The sequence below is a fragment of the Dendropsophus ebraccatus genome, chromosome 11 (assembly GCF_027789765.1).
Source record: "Dendropsophus ebraccatus isolate aDenEbr1 chromosome 11, aDenEbr1.pat, whole genome shotgun sequence".
Classification (NCBI taxonomy): domain Eukaryota; kingdom Metazoa; phylum Chordata; class Amphibia; order Anura; family Hylidae; genus Dendropsophus; species Dendropsophus ebraccatus.
Window position 1 is genome coordinate 99,916,306 of NC_091464.1, and position 25,202 is coordinate 99,941,507.

The window sequence follows — 25,202 nt, forward strand, 5'->3', positions numbered from 1 at the left end:
CCAGTATAGCATCTCTTATATATTATACCCCAGTATAGCATCTCTTATATATTATACCCCAGTATACATCTCTTATATATTATACCCCAGTATACATCTCTTATATATTATACCCCAGTATACATCTCTTATATATTATACCCCAGTATAGCATCTCTTATATATTATACTCCAGTATACATCTTATATATTATACCCCAGTATACATCTCTTATATATTATACCCCAGTATACATCTCTTATATATTATACCCCAGTATAGCATCTCTTATATATTATACTCCAGTATACATCTTATATATTATACTCCAGTATACATCTCTTATATATTATACCCCAGTATACATCTCTTATATATTATACCCCAGTATACATCTCTTATATATTATACACCAGTATACATCTCTTATATATTATACTCCAGTATACATCTCTTATATATTATACCCCAGTATACATCTCTTATATATTATACCCCAGTATACATCTCTTATATATTATACCCCAGTATACATCTCTTATATATTATACCCCAGTATACATCTCTTATATATTATACCCCAGTATAGCATCTCTTATATATTATACTCCAGTATACATCTTATATATTATACCCCAGTATACATCTCTTATATATTATACCCCAGTATACACCTCTTATATATTATACTCCAGTATACATCTCTTATATATCATACCCCAGTATACATCTCTTATATATTATACCCCAGTATACATCTCTTATATATTATACCCCAGTATACATCTCTTATATATTATACACCAGTATAGCATCTCTTATATATTATACTCCAGTATAGCATCTCTTATATATTATACTCCAGTATACTTCTCTTATATATTATACCCCAGTATAGCATCTCTTATATATTATACTCCAGTATACACCTCTTATATATTATACCCCAGTATAGCATCTCTTATATATTATACTCCAGTATACACCTCTTATATATTATACCCCAGTATAGCATCTCTTATATATTATACTCCAGTATACATCTCTTATATATTATACCCCAGTATACATCTCTTATATATTATACACCAGTATACACCTCTTATATATATATACACCCCAGTATACATCTCTTATATATTATACTCCAGTATACATCTCTTATATATTATACCCCAGTATACATCTCTTATATATTATACCCCAGTATAGCATCTCTTATATATTATACTCCAGTATACATCTCTTATATATTATACCCCAGTATACATCTCTTATATATTATACCCCAGTATACATCTCTTATATATTATACCCCAGTATACATCTCTTATATATTATACCCCAGTATAGCATCTCTTACAAACCCCTCATATACTTTACCTACTATAGATGTTAGACTTACAGGCTTGTAGTTTCCAGGATCACTCTCTGACCCCTTCTTGAATATTGGTATCACATTAGCTATGCGCCAGTCCTGTGGAACAATCCCTGTCATTATAGAATCTATAAATATTAGGAATATCGGTCTGTCTAACACAGTACATAATTCCTGCACTACTCTAGGATGGATGCCTTCTGGGACCGGTGACTTATTGATTTTAATGTTTTTAAAGAGTCTCCCCACTTAGGCAGGTGAGATTTATGGGAGGATTTATATTATCCCTAGTCATGTCGTCTGTTATGGGATTCTCCTCTGTGAATACAGTAGAGAAGAATGTATTTAGTAGATTGGCCTTTTCCTCTCCTCCCTCCACCATTACACCCAGATTATTTTTGAGGGGACCAACATTTTCGGTTTTAAGTCTTTTGTTGTTTATATAGGTGAAGAACATTTTGGGATTCCTGTTACATTTTGTGGAAATCCTTCTTCTTTCCTTCTTTCTGTTGCTATTTTTGCTTCTTTTATTTGCTTTTTACACATTCTATTCTTCTGTCTATAGTCGCTCCATGCTTCCCCACTACCTTCTTGTTTTAGTAGTCTGACTGCTTGTTTCTTATCACTTATTGCCCCCCTTACAGCTGAAGTTACCACATTGGATTTCTCTTATTTCTACTACGTTTATTCCCATATGGTACAGTATGTGTCCTTCACACCATTTACCCAGGATGCTCTTACATATGTCCCCGGGGTCCTCTCTTATATCTCAGGGCAGTGTCCCAGTCTATGTCCCCGGGGTCCTCTCTAATATCTCAGGGCAGTGTCCCCCCCAATCTATGTCCCCGGGGTCCTCTCTTATATCTCAGGGCAGTGTCCCCCCCAGTCTATGTCCCCGGGGTCCTCTCTTATATCTCAGGGCAGTGTCTATGTCCCCGGGGTCCTCTCTTATATCTCAGGGCAGTGTCCCAGTCTATGTCCCCGGGGTCCTCTCTTATATCTCAGGGCAGTGTCCCCCCAGTCTATGTCCTCGGGGTCCTCTCTTATATCTCAGGGCAGTGTCCCCCCAGTCTATGTCCCCGGGGTCCTCTCTTATATCTCAGGGCAGTGTCCCCCCAGTCTATGTCCCCGGGGTCCTCTCTTATATCTCAGGGCAGTGTCCCAGTCTATGTCCCCGGGGTCCTCTCTTATATCTCAGGGCAGTGTCCCCCCCAGTCTATGTCCCCGGGGTCCTCTCTTATATCTCAGGGCAGTGTCCCCGGGGTCCTCTCTTATATCTCAGGGCAGTGTCTATGTCCCCGGGGTCCTCTCTTATATCTCAGGGCAGTGTCCCAGTCTATGTCCCCGGGGTCCTCTCTTATATCTCAGGGCAGTGTCCCCCCAGTCTATGTCCCCGGGGTCCTCTCTTATATCTCAGGGCAGTGTCCCCCCAGTCTATGTCCCCGGGGTCCTCTCTTATATCTCAGGGCTGTGTCCCAGTCTATGTCCCCGGGGTCCTCTCTTATATCTCAGGGGAGTGTCCCCCCAGTCTATGTCCCCGGGGTCCTCTCTTATATCTCAGGGGAGTGTCCCCCCAGTCTATGTCCCTGGGGTCCTCTCTTATATCTCAGGGCAGTGTCCCCCCAGTCTATGTCCCCGGGGTCCTCTCTTATATCTCAGGGCAGTGTCCCGGTCTATGTCCCCGGGGTCCTCTCTTATATCTCAGGGCAGTGTCCCCCCAGTCTATGTCCCCGGGGTCCTCTCTTATATCTCAGGGCAGTGTCCCCCCAGTCTATGTCCCCGGGGTCCTCTCTAATATCTCAGGGCAGTGTCCCCCCAGTCTATGTCCCCGGGGTCCTCTCTTATATCTCAGGGCAGTGTCCCCCCAGTCTATGTCCCCGGGGTCCTCCCTTATATCTCAGTGCAGTGTCCCCCCAGTCTATGTCCCCGGGGTCCTCTCTTATATCTCAGGGCAGTGTCCCAGTCTATGTCCCCGGGGTCCTCTCTTATATCTCAGGGCTGTGTCCCCCCAGTCTATGTCCCCGGGGTCCTCTCTTATATCTCAGGGCAGTGTCCCCCCAGTCTATGTCCCCGGGGTCCTCTCTTATATCTCAGGGCAGTGTCCCAGTCTATGTCCCCGGGGTCCTCTCTTATATCTCAGGGCAGTGTCCCCCCAGTCTATGTCCCCGGGGTCCTCTCTTATATCTCAGGGCAGTGTCTATGTCCCCGGGGTCCTCTCTTATATCTCAGGGCAGTGTCCCCCCAGTCTATGTCCCCGGGGTCCTCTCTTATATCTCAGGGCAGTGTCTATGTCCCCGGGGTCCTCTCTTATATCTCAGGGCAGTGTCCCAGTCTATGTCCCCGGGGTCCTCTCTTATATCTCAGGGCAGTGTCCCCCCAGTCTATGTCCCCGGGGTCCTCTCTGATATCTCAGGGCAGTGTCTATGTCCCCGGGGTCCTCTCTTATATCTCAGGGCAGTGTCCCCCCAGTCTATGTCCCCGGGGTCCTCTCTTATATCTCAGGGCAGTGTCTATGTCCCCGGGGTCCTCTCTTATATCTCAGGGCAGTGTCCCCCCAGTCTATGTCCCCGGGGTCCTCTCTTATATCTCAGGGCAGTGTCCCCCCAGTCTATGTCCCCGGGGTCCTCTCTTATATCTCAGGGCAGTGTCCCCCCAGTCTATGTCCCCGGGGTCCTCTCTTATATCTCAGGGCAGTGTCTATGTCCCCGGGGTCCTCTCTTATATCTCAGGGCAGTGTCCCCCCAGTCTATGTCCCCGGGGTCCTCTCTTATATCTCAGGGCAGTGTCTATGTCCCCGGGGTCCTCTCTTATATCTCAGGGCAGTGTCCCAGTCTATGTCCCCGGGGTCCTCTCTTATATCTCAGGGCAGTGTCCCCCCAGTCTATGTCCCCGGGGTCCTCTCTTATATCTCAGGGCAGTGTCTATGTCCCCGGGGTCCTCTCTTATATCTCAGGGCAGTGTCCCCCCAGTCTATGTCCCCGGGGTCCTCTCTTATATCTCAGGGCAGTGTCTATGTCCCCGGGGTCCTCTCTTATATCTCAGGGCAGTGTCCCCCCAGTCTATGTCCCCGGGGTCCTCTCTTATATCTCAGGGCAGTGTCCCCCCAGTCTATGTCCCCGGGGTCCTCTCTTATATCTCAGGGCAGTGTCCCCCCAGTCTATGTCCCCGGGGTCCTCTCTTAGTTTTTGGAAATTAGCCTTCCTGAAATGTAATGTTTTTGTAGCCCCTCTACTAATCAGTTTATTGAAGGATAATTGAAAACTTACTATGTTATGGTGACTATTACCTGGGTGACCCCCCACCACTATTTTTGATATTCTGTCCGGCCTATTGGTTAGATCAGGTCCAGGAGGGCCCCCCCTCTTGTTGGTTCCTGTACTAGTTGGGAAAGGTAATTATCTGTTACTATTTCCAGTCTCCGCTTCCCTTCCTGGAGCTGCAGGTTTCTGCTTTCCAGTTTATATTTAGTGTATTGAGGATGCGGATTGTGTTTGTTTGTACTATGTGGGGACATGTGCTGCATCTTCTGGTGTGGCAGGGGGAGGTGCCCGGCTCTGGTGTGGCGGGGGAAGGTGCCCGGCTCTGGTGTGGCAGGGGAAGGTGCCCGGCTCTGGTGTGGCAGGGGAAGGTGCCCGGCTCTGGTGTGGCAGGGGAAGGTGCCCGGCTCTTGTGTGGCAGGGGAAGGTGCCCGGCTCTGGTGTGGCAGGGGAAGGTGCCCGGCTCTGGTGTGGCAGGGGAAGGTGCCCGGCTCTGGTGTGGCAGGGGAAGGTGCCCGGCTCTGGTGTGGCAGGGGAAGGTGCCCGGCTCTGGTGTGGCAGGGGAAGGTGCCCGGCTCTGGTGTGGCAGGGGAAGGTGCCCGGCTCTGGTGTGGCAGGGGAAGGTGCCCGGCTCTGGTGTGGCAGGGGAAGGTGTCAGTCTCTGGTGTGGCAGGGGAAGGTGCCCGGCTCTGGTGTGGCGGGGGAAGGTGCCCGGCTCTGGTGTGGCAGGGGAAGGTGCCCGGCTCTGGTGTGGCAGGGGGAGGTGCCCGGCTCTGGTGTGGCAGGGGGAGGTGCCCGGCTCTGGTGTGGCAGGGGAAGGTGTCAGTCTCTGGTGTGGCAGGGGAAGGTGCCCGGCTCTGGTGTGGCAGGGGAAGGTGCCCGGCTCTGGTGTGGCAGGGGAAGGTGCCCGGCTCTGGTGTGGCAGGGGAAGGTGCCCGGCTCTGGTGTGGCAGGGGAAGGTGCCCGGCTCTGGTGTGGCGGGGGAAGGTGCCTGGCTCTGGTGTGGCAGGGGGAGGTGCCCGGCTCTGGTGTGGCAGGGGGAGGTGCCCGGCTCTGGTGTGGCAGGGGGAGGTGCCCGGCTCTGGTGTGGCAGGGGAAGGTGCCCGGCTCTGTTGATGAGCGCTTTTTACAAGGAGGTTTCTTAAATTTGGGGGCTGTTTGAATGAAAGAGGTAATTCTGGGAAAATCTTAGTCTGTTGTCCCTCTGGAATATTGGTTGTAGTTGAGCAGCAATCTTTTGTAGGATCTTCATATGAGGGTTATAGGTGACCACCAATGGTCCCCGGCTGTTCTCCTCCTTCTGCTTATATCCCAGGAGGCTTTGTCTTGGAATTCTTTTGGCTCTGTGGATCTGTTCATCTATAGTTATTGGATGGTAGCCTTGTTTTAGGAATGTCTCTCTTAAAGGGACAGTGTCACATTTTTGGAAATTTTTTAATGAAAAGTAATAAGATCAAATAAGTGTGTTGGATTTTTTTTTTTTTTTTTTAACTTAGTGTTTGATTATTTTTAATAAAATTTACTCCTGCACAGGGGGCTGCCATGTTTATAGTGTCTGTGTGTGACGTCATTTCACGGCACACACACAGACGCTATACGGCACCTCCAGATCATTAGAGTGAACCGACGGAGTCCGTCTGGTTCACTTACATTGAGGTTCCGTCGCTGTGTACTGCGCATGCGCATAGACATGCGCAGTACACAGCTGAAGTACATGGGGTGGGTGGCGGCACCATTTTCTTGAAGTCCCGGCACGGGCGGCACGGGAACCAGGGAGGAGAGAGAGACAGGAGATCTGTGTGTGCAGCGCTCTCTCTCCACCCACCCCCCACCCCCCGCCGGAGTGGGAGAAAGTAAATAAACTTGTGCTTTGGGTGTATCGGGACACTGCTATCACCCAGCAATGTCCCGCCACCAGTCACCGCAGCTCTCTCCTTTCCCCCAGCAGCATGCTGCGGGGGGATGGAGAGAGTCAGGCTGATCGCTGGAGGAGCAGGGCACAGTAGCGTCCCCCCTGCTGCATGCTGTCCCCCCTGCGGCTGCCGGACCCGGGTGCGGCAGCATCGTGATGGGGGTGACAGAGGAGGTGAGGAGATGAGGGGGTGGATTTAACATCGGGGATCTAATCGGCGCAGAATAATCCTATTCAGACCTGAGAGGGATCCGGGCAGCTGTCAGAGAACCGGGCCGGCGAGGAGTCGGGGTGCGCGCTCCGGGCTGTAACAGAATGCAGACTGGGAGATGGGGCAGCCCCGGCGTCCAGGGCCACCAGGTGGAAACAGCGGCAGCGGCCGATGGATGCCGGGGCTGCCCCATCTTCCGGTTTGCATTCCACTCCTGTCACAGCCCGGAGCGCGCACCCCGACTCCTCGCCGGCCTGGTTCTCTGACAGCTGCCCGGATCCCTCTCAGGTCTGAATAGGATTATTCTGCGCCGATTAGATCCCCGATGTTAAATCCACCCCCTCATCTCCTCACCTCCTCTGTCACCCCCATCATCCCCTCCTCTGTCACCCCCATCATCCCCTCCTCTGTCACCCCCATCATCCCCTCCTCTGTCACCCCCATCATCCCCTCCTCTGTCACCCCCATCATCCCCTCCTCTGTCACCCCCATCATCCCCTCCTCTGTCACCCCCATCATCCCCTCCTCTGTCACCCCCATCATCCCCTCCTCTGTCACCCCCATCATCCCCTCCTCTGTCACCCCCATCATCCCCTCCTCTGTCACCCCCATCATCCCCTCCTCTGTCACCCCCATCATCCCCTCCTCTGTCACCCCCATCATCCCCTCCTCTGTCACCCCCATCATCCCCTCCTCTGTCACCCCCATCATCCCCTCCTCTGTCACCCCCATCATCCCCTCCTCTGTCACCCCCATCATCCCCTCCTCTGTCACCCCCATCATCCCCTCCTCTGTCACCCCCATCATCCCCTCCTCTGTCACCCCCATCAACCCCTCCTCTGTCACCCCCATCATCTTCTCCTCTCACCCCCATCATCTTCTCCTCTCACCCCCATCATCTTCTCCTCTCACCCCCATCATCTTCTCCTCTCACCCCCATCATCTTCTCCTCTCTCCCCTTCACCTACTCTCACCCCCACCACCTCCTGTAACTGTTATAATAATAATAATAATAATGCTTTTATTTGTATAGCGCACACAGATTCTGCAGCACTTTACATCGTTTTTTTTTGTTTTTTTTTTGCCAATTATTGCTCCCTGTCCCCTTTAGGGCTCACAATTCACCTATCTGTATGTTTTGGGTGTGGGAGGAAACCCACGCAAACACGGAGAGACACGGAGAGTGCTAACCACTTGAGCCACCGTGCTGCCCTGTTCTGGGGGAAACCAGCCTGCCTCTACCGTGCCTTCTCCCTGTGCCCCCCACTTTTCCCCGCCCCCTGTCACCCCAGCCTCTCTGCCCCCTGTCACCCCAGCCTCTCTGCCCCCTGTCACCCCAGCCTCTCCCTCCCATCACCCCAGCCTCTCCCTCCCATCACCCCAGCCTCTCTGCCCCCTGTCACCCCAGCCTCTCCCTCCCATCACCCCAGCCTCTCCCTCCCATCACCCCAGCATCTCTCCCCCCTGTCACCCCAGCCTCTCCCTCCCATCACCCCAGCCTCTCCCTCCCATCACCCCAGCCTCTACCCCCTGTCTCTATATCCCGCCTACCTGTGAAATGTGTGACACAGCGGACACCAGCGAACACTAGCCTGTACTCTCCTGTGTGTCTGTCTACATATCTATCTATCTATCTATCTATCTATCTATCTATCTATCTATCTATCTATCTATCTCCTATCTATCTATCTATCTATCTATCTATCTATCTCCTATCTATCTATCTATCTATCTATCTATCTCCTATCTATCTATCTCCTATCTATCTATATCTATCTATCTATCTCCTATCTATCTATCTATCTATCTATCTATCTATCTATCTATCTCCTATCTATCTATCTATCTATCTCCTATCTATCTATCTATCTATCTATCTATCTAGCCTACCTGTGAAATGTGTGACACAGCGGACACCAGCGAACACTAGCCTGTAAATAAATAAATTATATATATATATATATATATATATATATATATATATATATATATATATATATATATACACATATACAGGCTAGTGTTCGCTGGTGTCTGCAGTGTCACACATTGCACAGGTAGGCTAGATAGATAGATAGATAGATAGATAGATAGGAGATAGATAGATAGATAGATAGGAGATAGATAGATAGATAGATAGATAGGAGATAGATAGATAGATAGATAGATAGATAGATAGATATGTAGACAGACACACAGGAGAGTACAGGCTATTGTTCTCTGGTGTCCTCAGTGTCACATGCTTCTTCTAGCTGTACTGCTGTGCAGACAACAACAAAATGGCGATGCCCAACAGTACACATAATATCACCTTTCCCCTCTTTGTTCTTTTGTGAAAAGAGGGGGGAGGTGATGATGTCACAGCAGCTGAGCAGGGACAGCCTCTTTTTTTTCAGCATCCCTTTTTCAGGCTGCTTTTACCAGCAGTTTCCTGCTGGAGCTCCCCCTGGTGGCCATCACTGAGAAAAATGAAAAATTCGATTGTTAATTTTTCATATTTACTGACATGTTAAAAAAATTAAAAACACATATAAATTAATAAAAAAAATAACAAATTCAGTTTTAACACTTTCAAAAATTTTTTTTACTTGGCGACACATTCCCTTTAAAGATGATAGGTGGTGTTCTCTATCTTTATCACCAGAGCAAATCCTGATGTATCTGAGGGCTTGGCTATGGATGATGGACATCTTTGTGTGGGTTGGATGAAAGCTGTTCCATTGTAGGTATGCTGGGTGGCCTGTAGGTTTGTATGGTGGTGTTCTCTATAGATATGGTTGTGTCCAGGAAATGGATTTTGGATTTGGAGTAGCTGAGTGTGAGTTTGATGGTGGGATGGAAGTTATTAAAGTTGCTGTGGAAGGTGAGCAGTTCCTCTTCCGATGCTGTCCATCATGAGTAAATCATCTATGTACCGGAGATAAGCTAGAGGTTTGATCATACAAGTATTTAGGAACTCCTCCTCCAATTTGGCCGTGAAGAGATTGGCATATTGAGGAGACATTTTGCTTCCCATAGCACTTCCCATACATTGCAGATACATGTCATAGTTCTGGTTAAGCACAAACCTGATGAGTTGTGTTGTTGGTTCCATGGCCTTGTTGTGTTGGCAGGCAGCAATGCCGTCCTCATGGGGGATGTTTGAATACAGAGATTCCACATCCATGGTGGCCAATATCGTGTGCCGTGGTAGTGGGCCCAGGGCTGACAGTTTGTAGACAATGTCGGTGGTGTCCTGGACACATCTGGGTGTTTGCTTCACCAAAGGCTTTAAAATATTCTCAACCCAGCCAGAGATGGCTTCTGTTAGTGTCCCAATACCAGAGATGATTGGTCTCCCTGGATCACCTTCTTTATGTATTTTTGGTAGGATGTAGAAAGTCCCCATTTTGGGATTGTCTGGTACAAGGTCCAGTAGATTGGTAGATGTAGAGTTGGAGCTCCCTATGACATTTAAAGGTTCCTTAGTATATGGTTTTGTGGGGTCCTCCTGCAATGGCTTGTAGTATCTTCTGTCCTGGAGTTGTCTCTTTGCTTCTTTGATATAATCAGACGTGTTCATAATCACTACAGCTCCTCCTTTATCTGCCGCTGTAATAGTGATATTTTTGTTAAGTTTTAGAGATTTTATAGCTTTCCTTTCCTCCGCACTGAGGTTATGTGTTTGGTTTTCTCGTTTATCCAAAATACCAGATTTAACTTTCTTTCTAAAGCAGTCTATGTAGTAATCCAGGGTTTGATTATGTCCGGGTCGTGGAGTCCAGGTTGTCCTCTTGTTGTTGTTTGTAGGTTCTTGTTCTCTGTCAGTTTGTGAGTTAAAATCCATTGTCATAGAAAAACTCTTTTAATCGCAATCTGCGAAAAAAAATTCTATATCACTGCAAAATTGGGTTCTGTCAAGTTGTTTTGCAGGGCAGAAGGCAGAAGGGCAGAACCAACACCACAACTCATCAGGTTTGTGCTTAACCAGAACTATGACATGTATCTGCAATGTATGGGAAGTGCTATGGGAAGCAAAATGTCTCCTCAATATGCCAATCTCTTCACGGCCAAATTGGAGGAGGAGTTCCTAAATACTTGTATGATCAGACCTCTAGCTTATCTCCGGTACATTGATGATTTACTCATAATTTGGACACCATTGGAAGAGGAACTGCTCACCTTCCACAGCAACTTTAATAACTTCCATCCCACCATCAAACTCACACTCAGCTACTCCAAATCCAAAATCCATTTCCTGGACACAACTATATCTATAGAGAACTCCACCATACATACCTACAATGGAACAGCTTTATCCAACCCACACAAAGATGTCCATCATCCATAGCCAAGCCCTCAGATACATCACGATTTGCTCTGGTTGGACGGCGACCAATGGAATAAAATGATAATTGTTATAAATCCTACAATGTGATTATCTGGAATATTCCATGTATTATAGGGCTGCAGGATCTGTAGAGCTGGGTGGAGCCGCAGTGTATTAGCCGCCTATCTTGGCTCTGGCAGCACGCTCTGCCACATCTCATCCCCTTATGTCTTGTCTCTGCAGTGATTGCGGACACCCTGCACCTCCAGGTCCCCAAGGGTCGCCGCTCCAGCACCCATAATGTGACAGAAGGCGGCTCCTTCCAGATAGTGTGCCAGGCCTCACTAGAAGATGGCACCACTCATGCCCACCTCTCCCTCACCTGGCAGCGCCAGTCGGGGGGGTCGCTCTCTGAGGTCCTGACTCTGACGCACCTGGGGCGTCTGCAGCCCGGCACAGGATACCTGGCCCGCTACAGCGGTGGGGAGTTACGGGTGGACACGGCAGAGGCTGATACTTACACCCTGAGAGTGGAGGGGGCACAGCTGGGGGACGCCGGAGAGTACAGCTGTGTGGCCCGTACCTGGGTGCCAGGGGCCGAAGGCTGGGAGAAGATCCAGGAGAAGATGGCCGCTGCGGCCAAGGTGGAAGTCCGTCCCATCGGTTAGTACCCGGCAGCGGATCCTATGGGGGGGGGCATTACTTTGAACCAGTGCACAACTCAGTATTGTGTCCTTATCCGCAGAGCTGGTGGTGTCCATCATGGAGCCGGCCCTGGCCGTGTCAGAGGGCGCCCCCTTTAGGCTGTCCTGCCTCGTATCCGTAGACTCCAGCGCCCCTCTCATCACCCGCGTGCACTGGTTACACTCATATTCAGGAGAGCTGCACCAACTACCCAGTGAGCCTGACCCCGACCACCAGACCACCCACCAGCTGCTGGTGCCACACGCATGGGACTCCGGGGAGTACACCTGCCAAGCCAGCGCCTGGATGCTGCTCCGGAACGGCACCTGGTACCGAGCTGCTGAGGAGAAGTCGTCTCCCGTCAGAGTGCAGGTGGTGCGTGATGGTGAGTGTGCGCTCTCCCTCTGTCACTCACTCTCTCCTGTTATCTCCCTCTGTCACTCACTCTCTCCTGTTATCTCCCTCTGTCACTCACTCTCTCCTGTTATCTCCCTCTGTCACTCGCACTCTCTCCTGTTATCTCCCTCTGTCACTCGCACTCTCTCCTGTTATCTCCCTCTGTCACTCGCACTCTCTCCTGTTATCTCCCTCTGTCACTCGCACTCTCTCCTGTTATCTCCCTCTGTCACTCGCACTCTCTCTTGTTATCTCCCTCTGTCACTCGCACTCTCTCGTTATCTCCCTCTGTCACTCACTCTCTCCTGTTATCTCCCTCTGTCACTCGCACTCTCTCCTGTTATCTCCCTCTGTCACTCACTCTCTCCTGTTATCTCCCTCTGTCACTCGCACTCTCTCCTGTTATCTCCCTCTGTCACTCACTCTCTCCTGTTATCTCCCTCTGTCACTCGCACTCTCTCTTGTTATCTCCCTCTGTCACTTGCACTCTCTCCTGTTATCTCCCTCTGTCACTCGCACTCTCTCCTGTTATCTCCCTCTGTCACTCGCTCTCTCCTGTTATCTCCCTCTGTCACTCGCTCTCTCCTGTTATCTCCCTCTGTCACTCACTCTCTCCTGTTATCTCCCTCTGTCACTCACTCTCTCCTGTTATCTCCCTCTGTCACTCGCACTCTCTCTTGTTATCTCCCTCTGTCACTCGCACTCTCTCCTGTTATCTCCCTCTGTCACTCGCACTCTCTCCTGTTATCTCCCTCTGTCACTCGCACTCTCTCCTGTTATCTCCCTCTGTCACTCGCTCTCTCCTGTTATCTCCTTCTGTCACTCGCACTCTCTCCTGTTATCTCCCTCTGTCACTCGCTCTCTCCTGTTATCTCCCTCTGTCACTCGCTCTCTCCTGTTATCTCCTTCTGTCACTCACTCTCTCCTGTTCTCCCCCTCTGTCACTCGCACTCTCTCCTGTTATCTCCCTCTGTCACTCACTCTCTCCTGTTATCTCCCTCTGTCACTCACTCTCTCTTGTTATCTCCCTCTGTCACTCGCACTCTCTCCTGTTATCTCCCTCTGTCACTCGCACTCTCTCCTGTTATCTCCCTCTGTCACTCACTCTCTCCTGTTATCTCCCTCTGTCACTCGCACTCTCTCCTGTGGTACTCCCTCTGTCACTCACTCTCTCCTGTTATCTCCCTCTGTCACTCACTCTCTCCTGTTATCTCCCTCTGTCACTCGCACTCTCTCCTGTTATCTCCCTCTGTCACTCGCACTCTCTCCTGTTATCTCCCTCTGTCACTCGCTCTCTCCTGTTATCTCCCTCTGTCACTCGCACTCTCTCCTGTTATCTCCCTCTGTCACTCACTCTCTCTTGTTATCTCCCTCTGTCACTCGCACTCTCTCCTGTTATCTCCCTCTGTCACTCGCACTCTCTCCTGTTATCTCCCTCTGTCACTCGCACTCTCTCCTGTTATCTCCCTCTGTCACTCGCACTCTCTCCTGTTATCTCCCTCTGTCACTCGCTCTCTCCTGTTATCTCGCCCTCTGTCACTCGCACTCTCTCCTGTTATCTCCCTCTGTCACTCGCACTCTCTCCTGTTATCTCCCTCTGTCACTCGCACTCTCTCCTGTTATCTCCCTCTGTCACTCGCTCTCTCCTGTTATCTCCCTCTGTCACTCGCACTCTCTCCTGTTATCTCCCTCTGTCACTCGCTCTCTCCTGTTATCTCCCTCTGTCACTCGCACTCTCTCCTGTTATCTCGCCCTCTCTCCTGTTATCTCCCTCTGTCACTCGCACTCTCTCCTGTTATCTCCCTCTGTCACTCGCACTCTCTCCTGTTATCTCCCTCTGTCACTCGCACTCTCTCCTGTTATCTCCCTCTGTCACTCGCACTCTCTCCTGTTATCTCCCTCTGTCACTCACTCTCTCCTGTTATCTCCCTCTGTCACTCGCACTCTCTCCTGTTATCTCCTTCTGTCACTCGCACTCTCTCCTGTTATCTCCCTCTGTCACTCGCACTCTCCTGTTATCTCGCCCTCTGTCACTCACTCTCTCCTGTTATCTCCTTCTGTCACTCGCACTCTCTCCTGTTATCTCCCTCTGTCACTCGCACTCTCTCCTGTTATCTCCTTCTGTCACTCGCACTCTCTCCTGGGTTAGTCCTTCTGTGTTGCCTGTGTCGTGCTTGCTCGCTCCTTCGGTCTCGCCTGTGTCGTCCTCACTTGCTACTTTGTTCTCGTCTGTGCTAGCGCTCGCTTACTCCTTTGTTTTCACCTGTGCTCGCTCCTTCAGTCTCGCCTGTGTTGTGCTCGCTTGCTCCTTTGTTTTCGCCTGTGCTCGCTCCTTCAGTCTCGCCTGTGTTGTGCTCGCTTGCTCCTTTGTTCTCGCCTGTGCTCGCTTGCTCCTTTGTTCTCGCCTGTGCTCGCTTGCTCCTTTGTTCTCGCCTGTGATCGCTTGCTCCTTTGTTCTCGCCTGTGCTCGCTTGCTCCTTTGTTCTCGCCTGTGCTCGCTTGCTCCTTTGTTCTCGCCTGTGCTCGCTTGCCCTTTTGTTTTTGCCTGTGCTCGCTTGCTCCTTTGTTCTCGCCTGTGCTCGCTTGCTCCTTTGTTCTCGCCTGTGCTCGCTTGCTCCTTTGTTCTCGCCTGTGCTCGCTTGCTCCTTTGTTCTCGCCTGTGCTCGCTTGCTCCTTTGTTCTCGCCTGTGCTCGCTTGCTCCTTTCTCGCCTGTGCTCGCTTGCTCCTTTGTTCTCGCCTGTGCTCGCTTGCTCCTTTGTTCTCGCCTGTGCTCGCTTGCTCCTTTGTTCTCGCCTGTGCTCGCTTGCTCCTTTGTTCTCGCCTGTGCTCGCTTGCTCCTTTGTTCTCGCCTGTGCTCGCTTGCTCCTTTGTTCTCGCCTGTGCTCGCTTGCTCCTTTGTTCTCGCCTGTGCTCGCTTGCTCCTTTGTTCTCGCCTGTGCTCGCTTGCTCCTTTGTTTTCGCCTGTGCTCGCTTGCTCCTTTGTTTTCGCCTGTGCTCGCTTGCTCCTTTGTTTTTCCCTGTGCTCGCTTGCCCCTTTGTTTTTGCCTGTGCTCGCTTGCTCCTTTGTTTTTGCCTGTGCTCGCTTGCTCCTTTGTTTTTGCCTGTGCTCGCTTGCTCCTTTGTTCTCGCCTGTGCTCGCTTGCTCCTTTGTTCTCGCTTGCTCCTTTGTTCTCGCCTGTGCTCGCTTGCTCCTTTGTTCTCGCCTGTGCTCGCTTGCCCCTTTGTTTTTGCCTGTGCTCGCTTGCTCCTTTGTTCTCGCCTGTGCTCGCTTGCTCCTTTGTTCTCGCCTGTGCTTGCTTGCTCCTTTGTTCTCGCCTGTGCTCGCTTGCTCCTTTGTTCTCGCCTGTGCTCGCTTGCTCCTTTGTTCTCGCCTGTGCTCGCTTGCTCCTTTGTTCTCGCCTGTGCTCGCTTGCTCCTTTGTTCTCGCCTGTGCTCGCTTGCTCCTTTGTTCTCGCCTGTGCTCGCTTGCTCCTTTGTTCTCGCCTGTGCTCGCTTGCTCCTTTGTTCTCGCCTGTGCTCGCTTGCTCCTTTGTTCTCGCCTGTGCTCGCTTGCTCCTTTGTTCTCGCCTGCTCCTTTGTTCTCGCTTGCTCCTTTGTTCTCGCCTGTGCTCGCTTGCTCCTTTGTTTTTCCCTGTGCTCGCTTGCCCCTTTGTTTTTGCCTGTGCTCGCTTGCTCCTTTGTTCTCGCCTGTGCTCGCTTGCTCCTTTGTTCTCGCCTGTGCTCGCTTGCTCCTTTGTTCTCGCTTGCTCCTTTGTTCTCGCTTGCTCCTTTGTTCTCGCTTGCTCCTTTGTTCTCGCTTGCTCCTTTGTTCTCGCCTGTGCTCGCTTGCTCCTTTGTTTTTGCCTGTGCTCGCTTGCTCCTTTGTTTTTGCCTGTGCTCGCTTGCTCCTTTGTTTTTGCCTGTGCTCGCTTGCTCCTTTGTTTTTGCCTGTGCTCGCTTGCTCCTTTGTTTTTGCCTGTGCTCGCTTGTTCCTTTGTTTTTGCCTGTGCTCGCTTGTTCCTTTGTTTTTGCCTGTGCTCGCTTGCTCCTTTGTTCTCGCCTGTGCTCGCTTGCTCCTTTGTTCTCGCCTGTGCTCGCTTGCTCCTTTGTTCTCGCCTGTGCTCGCTTGCTCCTTTGTTCTCGCCTGTGCTCGCTTGCTCCTTTGTTCTCGCCTGTGCTCGCTTGCTCCTTTGTTCTCGCCTGTGCTCGCTTGCTCCTTTGTTTTCGCCTGTGCTTGCTCTCACCATCTTTTGTGTTGTCCTCTTAGCCCCGGATCTCAAGGTGTCCCTGAACATTTCTGTGGCCCCCCAGGTGGCAGAGGAGCCCTCGGAGCTGTTGTGTCACATGACCGGGGCCCCCCATCTCTCTGTGTCCTGGTATTTTACACCATCTCAGGGGAACAGCTCCCCGATCCTCGTGGGGGCCCTGGACCGAGAGGGAAGCCTGCAGGCAGGAGCCACGTACCAGCAGCGGGTGGAGAGGGGGGAGCTCTTCCTGTCCCGCCGGGGACCCCAAACCTTTGTGCTGCGTATACAGTGGACGTCTGAGGAGGACAAGGGCGACTACCACTGCACCGGGACCAGCTGGAGACAACTGCGCAACCAGAGCTGGACTCCTGCCGCCCAGGAGATGTCACCACCTGCCAGACTGACCTGGGTGACCGCAGGTGAGGAGGAGAATGCTATACAGAAGTGCTAGCCTCCAGAGCTGCACTCTTCTGCTGTTACATTGTGTCTCATCCTCCGGGGTGCACTCACTATTCTGCTGTTACATTGTGTCCCATCCTCCAGAGCTGCACTCACTGTTCTGCTGTTACATCATGTCTCATCCTTTACAGCTGCACTCACTGTTCTGCTGTTACATCATGTCTCATCCTCCAGAGCTGCACTCACTATTCTGCTGTTACATCATGTCTCATCCTTTACAGCTGCACTCACTGTTCTGCTGTTACATCATGTCTCATCCTCCAGAGCTGCACTCACTATTCTGCTGTTACATCATGACTCCTCCTCCAGAGCTCCACTCACTATTCTGCTGTTACATCATGTCTCCTCCTCCAGAGCTGCACTCACTATTCTGCTGTTACAGCTGGTCTCATCCTCCAGAGCTCCACTCACTATTCTGCTGTTACATCATGACTCCTCCTCCAGAGCTGCACTCACTATTCTGCTGTTACACCATGTCTCATCCTCCAGAGCTGCATTCACTATTCTGCTGTTACACCATGTCTCATCCTCCAGAGCTGCACTCACTATTCTGCTGTTACATCCTGTCATCCTCCAGAGCTGCACTCACTATTCTGCTGTTACATTGTGTCTCATCCTCCAGAGCTGCACTCACTATTCTGCTTTTACATCATGTCTCATCCTCCAGAGCTGCACTCACTATTCTGCTGTTACACCATGTCTCATCCTCCAGAGCTGCACTCACTATTCTGCTGTTACATCATGTCTCATCCTCCAGAGCTGCACTCACTATTCTGCTGTTACATTGTGTCTCATCCTCCAGAGCTGCACTCACTATTCTGCTTTTATATCAGTTCTTATTCTCCAGAGCTGTGCTCATTCTGCCGCATTGTCCTCCCTGCAGGCTCCTCTGTGGTGGTGGACGCTCGGCTGATAAAGATGGTGTCTGCGGCTGGAGGAACCTTTGAGATGATCTGCACAGTCCAGGCCCAGAACCTCCCCTCCCCCCAGTATTCTGTCGAAGTGACACTGAGACCCCCACAGGAAGGTGCTGCCCCCATCTTTGTGATCTCGCTGAGCCGAGACGGTGTAATACGCCGAAGGTCGAGCGCGCTCATCAACACCATGCTGGAGAAGGGCAAGGAGGGCGCCTACCTGTTCAGACTGTGCCGGGCGCAGAGCCAGGACGTGGGCTCCTACCAGTGCCAGATAACCGCGTGGACGCAGGGTGGAGGCGGGGCCTGGAGGATGGCGCACAACAAGACCACCAACCCCATGCCCCTCCACTTCCAGACTTCAGGTAGGGAGGTCCGAGCGGCCCCATGTGGCGGCGGGCTGGAGGTCCGAGCGGCCCCATGTGGCGGCGGGCTGGAGGTCCGAGCGGCCCCATGTGGCGTTGGACTTTAACCCTCCGTGTTCTTCCTATAAGGTCCAGTGTTCAATGTGACGGCGCGGTCAGACAGCCTGAGCGTGTACCACGGCGAGAGAGCAGAGTTCTGGTGCATCATTACCATAGATGGTCCGGCCGTGGATCCAGGTAACACGCTCACCAGGTCATGTGACCCATGGCGCCCCCCTCACCAGGTCATGTGACCCATGGCGCCCCCCTCACCAGGTCATGTGACCCATGGCGCCCCCCTCACCAGGTCATGTGACCCATGGCGCCCCCCTCACCAGGTCATGTGACCCATGGCGCCCCCCTCACCAGGTCATGTGACCCATGGCGCCCCCCTCACCAGGTCATGTGACCCATGGCGCCCCCCCTCACCAGGTCATGTGACCCATGGCGCCCCCCTCACCAGGTCATGTGACCCATGGCGCCCCCCTCACCAGGTCATGTGACCCATGGCGCCCCCCTCACCAGGTCATGTGACCCATGGCGCCCCCCTCACCAGGTCATGTGACCCATGGCGCCCCCCTCACCAGGTCATGTGACCCATGGCGCCCCCCTCACCAGGTCATGTGACCCATGCCCCCCTCTCCACCTCTTCTTCACAGGTGACCTGGCATTCGATGTATCCTGGTTCGTGCAGAGAGTGGGCGGATCCTCCTTGTTCCTGGCGGCCGTAGATCGCGGCGCTCAGGTCCGACACAACCAGAGGAACAGCAGCAGCGAGGTGTCCCTGGAGCGGGTCAGCGACATGGAGTACAGGCTGCGGGTGTACGGCTGCCAGGAGGACGACACCGGCGGCCATTACTGCACCGTGACACCGTGGGTGCGGAGCGGCGAGGGCGGCTGGAGCAGACAAGAGGCCATCACCTCCGACATCATCTCCCTGAGCGTCAAGATGGACTGTAAGTGACTATAGTGAGCGCCCCCTATAGAGAGTACCTGCAGAGCACAGTGTATGATATATCACAGCCCTGGAGCAGCATCTCTAGACCTGTCCTTCCCCTCCCTGCCTCTATGTGGTGTGGTGTTAGTGCTGCTGCTGGTGGTGATGGTGGTGTTGCTGGTGGTGGTAGTGATCTTAGTGTTGCTGATGGTGTTAGTATTAGTGTTGGTTGGTGTTGCTGGTGGTGTTAGTGTTGCTGGTGGTGTTAGTGTTGCTGGTGGTGCTAGTGTTGCTGGTGGTGTTAGTGTTGCTGGTGGTGTTAGTGTTGCTGGTGGTGTTAGTGTTGCTGGTGGTGTTAGTGTTGCTGGTGGTGTTAGTGTTGCTGGTGGTGTTAGTGTTGCCGTGGTGTTAGTGTTGCCGGTGGTGTTAGTGTTGCCGGTGGTGTTAGTGTTGCCGGTGGTGTTAGTGTTGCCGGTGGTGTTAGTGTTGCCGGTGGTGTTAGTGTTGCCGGTGGTGTTAGTGTTGCCGGTGGTGTTAGTGTTGCCGGTGGTGTTAGTGTTGCCGGTGGTGTTAGTGTTGCCGGTGGTGTTAGTGTTGCCGGTGGTGTTAGTGTTGCCGGTGGTGTTAGTATTAGTGTTGGTTGGTGTTGCTGGTGGTGTTAGTGTTGCTGGTGGTGTTAGTGTTGCTGGTGGTGTTAGTGTTGCTGGTGGTGTTAGTGTTGCTGGTGGTGTTAGTGTTGCTGGTGGTGTTAGTGTTGCTGGTGGTGTTAGTGTTGCTGGTGGTGTTAGTGTTGCTGGTGGTGTTAGTGTTGCTGGTGGTGTTAGTGTTGCTGGTGGTGTTAGTGTTGGTGTTGCTGGTGGTGGTGATGTTAGTGTTGCTGGTGGTGGTGATGTTAGTGTTGGTGTTGCTGGTGGTGTTAGTGTTAGTGTTGGTGGTGGTGTTAGTGTTGCTGGTGGTGTTAGTGTTGGTGTTGCTGGTGGTGGTGTTAGTGTTGGTGTTGCTGGTGGTGGTGATGTTAGTGTTGCTGGTGGTGGTGATGTTAGTGTTGCTGGTGGTGTTAGTGTTGGTGTTGCTGGTGGTGGTGTTAGTGTTGGTGTTGCTGGTGGTGGTGATAGTGTTGCTGGTGGTGGTGATGTTAGTGTTGCTGGTGGTGGTGGTGTTAGTGTTGGTGTTGCTGGTGGTGGTGTTAGTGTTGGTGTTGCTGGTGGTGGTGATGTTAGTGTTGCTGGTGGTGGTGATGTTAGTGTTGCTGGTGGTGCTGATGTTAGTGTTGGTGTTGCTGGTGGTGTTAGTGTTAGTGTTGGTGGTGGTGTTAGTGTTGCTGGTGGTGGTGGTGTTAGTGTTGGTGTTGCTGGTGGTGGTGTTAGTGTTGGTGTTGCTGGTGGTGGTGATGTTAGTGTTGCTGGTGGTGGTGATGTTAGTGTTGCTGGTGGTGTTAGTGTTGGTGTTGCTGGTGGTGGTGTTAGTGTTGGTGTTGCTGGTGGTGGTGATAGTGTTGCTGGTGGTGGTGATGTTAGTGTTGCTGGTGGTGGTGGTGTTAGTGTTGGTGTTGCTGGTGGTGGTGTTAGTGTTGGTGTTGCTGGTGGTGGTGATGTTAGTGTTGCTGGTGGTGGTGATGTTAGTGTTGCTGGTGGTGTTAGTGTTGGTGTTGCTGGTGGTGGTGTTAGTGTTGGTGTTGCTGGTGGTGGTGATAGTGTTGCTGGTGGTGGTGATGTTAGTGTTGCTGGTGGTGGTGGTGTTAGTGTTGGTGTTGCTGGTGGTGGTGTTAGTGTTGGTGTTGCTGGTGGTGGTGATAGTGTTGCTGGTGGTGGTGATGTTAGTGTTGCTGGTGGTGGTGGTGTTAGTGTTAGTGTTGGTGGTGGTGTTAGTGTTGGTGTTGCTGGTCTGTTGTTGCTTGCGTAGTAATCTGTCTTTTCTGCCCCCCACAGTGTTAAGCGCCTTCAGATTCCCGCTGCTGGTTGGTGTCGGCCTGTCTCTGCTGGCTGGGCTTTTCTCCTGCCTTATTGGATATTGCAGTTCGCGTTTTTGCTGTAAGGCGCAGCCGGTCCAGGAGAAGCGACGGGAGCATCGGCGGCTCATGTCCATGGAGATGGACTGATGTAGGGAAGCCTCAGACTGAACCATGGACTTATACGGGGGAGGGGGGGATACAGGACTGACATGTGACTCTTCTGGGGGGAAGAGACAGCCACCGCAGTACAATGGGTGGCAACAAGATGGTGCTCATCCCGCAACCCAGCAAGAAGTCCCACAGCCCCCCCTCCCCTGAACCTCTGAATGGATTTACCTCGTGTGTATATTGTGTGCCCTGAACTGTCAGCCAAACCAATGCAATGGAGGGGAGTTCTGCAGATGGAGGAGCTGTCCCCGCTTTGCCATGCCATAAGCCTGTCTCATCTGCACACTGTGACATGGCTCCGCCCCCGAGGACATGCCTCTCAAGCACACGCCTCCGCAGGGGATGCTCCATTTCTTAATTTCTTTTTTTTTTTTAGTAGAAATACAGATTTATTTTCATGATTTCCCTTTTCTCCCTGCAGAGTAAGTCCTGGGGCCCCTGCCATACCCCCGGGCCCCGGGCTCCTCCCTCTGTCTTCCATAGCAGACAATGTAATTGCACTCCTGAGCAGCGGAGAAGGGAACCGACAAATTGTGGATCTGTGTTCTGTCCTCGCTCCGTCCAAGCAATAAAACCTTTAATTTTTTTACGTCAGGTTGTGTTATGGATTCTGTCTATGTTGGGGCGGATTGATGATGGTATGCCTGGGGTGTGTGGGGAGCTGGGGGACACCCTGCCTGGGGTGTGTGGGGAGCTGGGGGACACCCTGCCTGGGGTGTGTGGGGAGCTGGGGGACACCCTGCCTGGGGTGTGTGGGGAGCTGGGGGACACCCTGCCTGGGGTGTGTGGGGAGCTGGGGGACACCCTGCCTGGGGTGTGTGGGGAGCTGGGGGACACCCTGCCTGGGGTGTGTGGGGAGCTGGGGGACACCCTGCCTGGGGTGTGTGGGGAGCTGGGGGACACCCTGCCTGGGGTGTGTGGGGAGCTGGGGGACACCCTGCCTGGGGTGTGTGGGGAGCTGGGGGACACCCTGCCTGGGGTGTGTGGGGAGCTGGGGGACACCCTGCCTGGGGTGTGTGGGGAGCTGGGGGACACCCTGCCTGGGGTGTGTGGGGAGCTGGGGGACACCCTGCCTGGGGTGTGTGGGGAGCTGGGGGACACCCTGCCTGGGGTGTGTGGGGAGCTGGGGGACACCCTGCCTGGGGTGTGTGGGGGTCTTTTCTCTGTGGGTTGCATGGGGGAATTATACAGGCTGTAGATGGGGAGGAGATCATACAAAGAGGGCAGATCACACAGGCTGGAAATGAGGAGAGCGTACATGGAGGTCAGATCACTGGAGATGGGGAGAAGAGTGTACATAGAGGGCAGCTCACACAAGCTGGAGATGGGGAGAAGAGTGTACATAGAGGGCAGCTCACACAAGCTGGAGATGGGGAGAAGAGTGTACATAGAGGGCAGCTCACACAAGCTGGAGATGGGGAGAAGAGTGTACATAGAGGGCAGCTCACACAAGCTGGAGATGGGGAGAAGAGTGTACATAGAGGGCAGCTCACACAAGCTGGAGATGGGGAGAAGAGTGTACATAGAGGGCAGCTCACACAAGCTGGAGATGGGGAAGAGTGCATACGTGGAGGAAAGCTTACACAGGTTGTATATAGGGAGGAGAACATACATGGAGGTCACATATCACAAGAGATGGGGAGGAGAGAAGCATACCTAGAAGGCAGATCACTCAGGCTGGAGATGGGGAGGAGAGTATACATGGAGGGCAGCTTAGGCTGGCAGGATAAGGCCATTTGCAGGGGAGTATCATAGGATTGTACCAACAGTCACAGCTGCAGAGGATGTAGAAAACAAGCAACATTCTGTGTTTCCTGCACCACAATATACAGAGTAAGAATAAAAGCCCCTGGGGCGTGGCCTGCAGCGCATGGCGGCAGACGCTTGGTACAGTAGCTCCGCATCGTGACCGGTACTAAAGCAGCTATACACATTCTACGGCTTGCAGAATGGACTCTAACCTCCACTACCCAGCTCCTGGCAGCTTGCAGGCTCTATGAGGACCTGCAAAAAGTCCAAGATGGCGCAGCTGCCTCTCCAGCCTCACACAGCGATCCGGCCTCACAAGCGTCTCAGACTTCCCAGGTGACGTGTTCCCGGGCTCCTACTCCTCCCAATCAGAGTCTCTGGGCTACTCACCTCCATCTCAGCACGACGGGGGTAACGGCCCACCGAGGCCTTCAGCATCAGGAGGGGGTAAGCAGACGCCATCTTCCCTGTCACGTGTGGCAATGCAGCATAACAGCGATCTGATGGGAAGCTCCCTTGCACATCCCTCTGCCGCCATAACAGAAGCTTTAGTCCGTGCCTTATTAGCAGATGTTAAAGCTACTCTGCAAGCGGACTTTAAGTCAGCTATGAAATCTATGCGCCATGATGTGGTTGCCATAGGGGCCTGCGCGTCTCATCTTGAATCCAAAATGGAGGACTTTGCCAAATCCCACAATGAAGTTGTGGACACTACAAAAGCACTGGAGGACAACCAAGTGCAGGGCATAGCTGTGTCGGAGGCAGGCCCGGATTGGTAATCTGTCGTACCGGGCAAATGCCCTCTGGGCTGCCCGATTGCCAATCCGGGGAGGCTGCCTAGTGTGTGTGTTAAAATCGTATATTAATGTAAACCAGTAGCGCATCTGAAGAGGGCCGCTTCCTGACACTGGGGGCCGCGGCTTCTGACACTGTCATCCTGTCACACTGCAGTGAGGGGAGCGCTGCTGGACGCTGCAGAGCAGTCGCTGACGGCACAGAGGAGGAGGGGGAGACAGGGCCAGCTGCTGCCTGAGTAACCACTCACATGTCGGGAGGCAAGCAGGGGAGAAGAGGAGCTCTGGCTGATACTGTGGGAACACTGAAGCAGTGAGCTCCCCTGCAGGCAGATTCCCCTGGGCCGGTTGGTGAGTCCCTGTAGGGGCTGCTCTCCTCTGATCCCCAGCCCCAGACAGGTGAAGAAGCCGATTTTCATACAAGGTCCTGACCTCTACCCTGAGATGTCTTCTATGTGTCCCGATTGGCTCCGCCCCCTGACCTTTAGCCCCGCCCCGCACGGGCTGGCGATGCCGTTGGGGATAATGCCGGATTACCCATCCTCCTCTAGGGGTCACCTCAGGCCGCTCCTCAGCTCCCTCCGCCCGCCCCCAGGCCTCCCAGAAGGAGGTGAGTTAGTTGCAATGCTGTTTTTTATGGCAGCAATTCCATATTGATAAAAGTCCAGGTGACAGGAATAGGGGCTGAAATTCTGCCCCCATATCTACAGTATACAGAGGATTAGTGACCCTGGGTGGTCATTTCAGTCCCTGTTCCTGTCATCCCATTGATGTGACTCTTGTGGGGGCTGAATCAGTCTCTATAGAGGCCATAACACTAGGAGGTAAAGGGAAACTATGGGGTATAACCAACCAACCCGCTGATACCCCTGCAGCTGCGTACCTCATGTCTGTGACAATGACCCCCAGAGCGCCCTCTCACCCCTCCTGCCGCCTCATTCAGTGACGCTTACCTATGTACAGATGCCTGCTGTTCCTGCACATGCACATCAATGTCCGCAGCTGCAGGGCTATCAGCGAGTTTGTTTGCAACTCACCTCTGATGTCCCCTGATGCATGCAGTACAGGTTAGATCAGTGTTTCTCAACCTTTTCAGGCCAAGTACCCCCATGTGACAAGATGCTCCAGCCGAGTACCCCCAACGATGCCATCCATTAATAACATTGCCCAGGGTAGATTTACATGTACGTTTCACAGCAAAATCCACTGCGATACTCTGTACTGTTATGGCCTATGTATCTGCATTCTCACAGAGGATTTTCAATCTGCTGCGAGAATGTAGCCGCTGCCTATTTACCTAATTAGCTGCCGGCCCTTAACAGATCATACTTACCTCCCTGTACTCCCACCTGCTTCTCTGGCTCCCAGCTCACTGACAGCCCACTCATCCAATCAGTGGCTACGGTGGGACTGTGCACTGATTGGCTGAGCAGGCCGTCAGTAAACCGGGTGCCAGAGAAGCAGGTGGGATA

General features: G+C 52.3%; 1 protein-coding gene across 2 annotated transcripts in view; it reads left to right on the forward strand.

Moving 5' to 3' along the window:
• PTGFRN (prostaglandin F2 receptor inhibitor) overlaps positions 1-21,776 on the forward strand; it is a 52,183-nt gene extending 30,407 nt beyond the window's left edge. Inside the window, exons 3-9 of one of the 2 annotated variants that reach the window (XM_069944481.1) lie at positions 11,291-11,710; positions 11,793-12,116; positions 16,375-16,773; positions 17,697-18,092; positions 18,222-18,329; positions 18,791-19,087; positions 20,997-21,776. In XM_069944481.1, coding sequence (XP_069800582.1) covers positions 11,291-11,710; positions 11,793-12,116; positions 16,375-16,773; positions 17,697-18,092; positions 18,222-18,329; positions 18,791-19,087; positions 20,997-21,166 — 2,114 coding nt within the window. In that variant the 3' untranslated portion in view covers positions 21,167-21,776. The remainder of the gene's footprint in view (positions 1-11,290; positions 11,711-11,792; positions 12,117-16,374; positions 16,774-17,696; positions 18,093-18,221; positions 18,330-18,790; positions 19,088-20,996) is intronic. The other variant, XM_069944482.1, reaches the window with a different exon arrangement.
• The last annotated feature ends 3,426 nt before the right edge of the window (positions 21,777-25,202 follow it).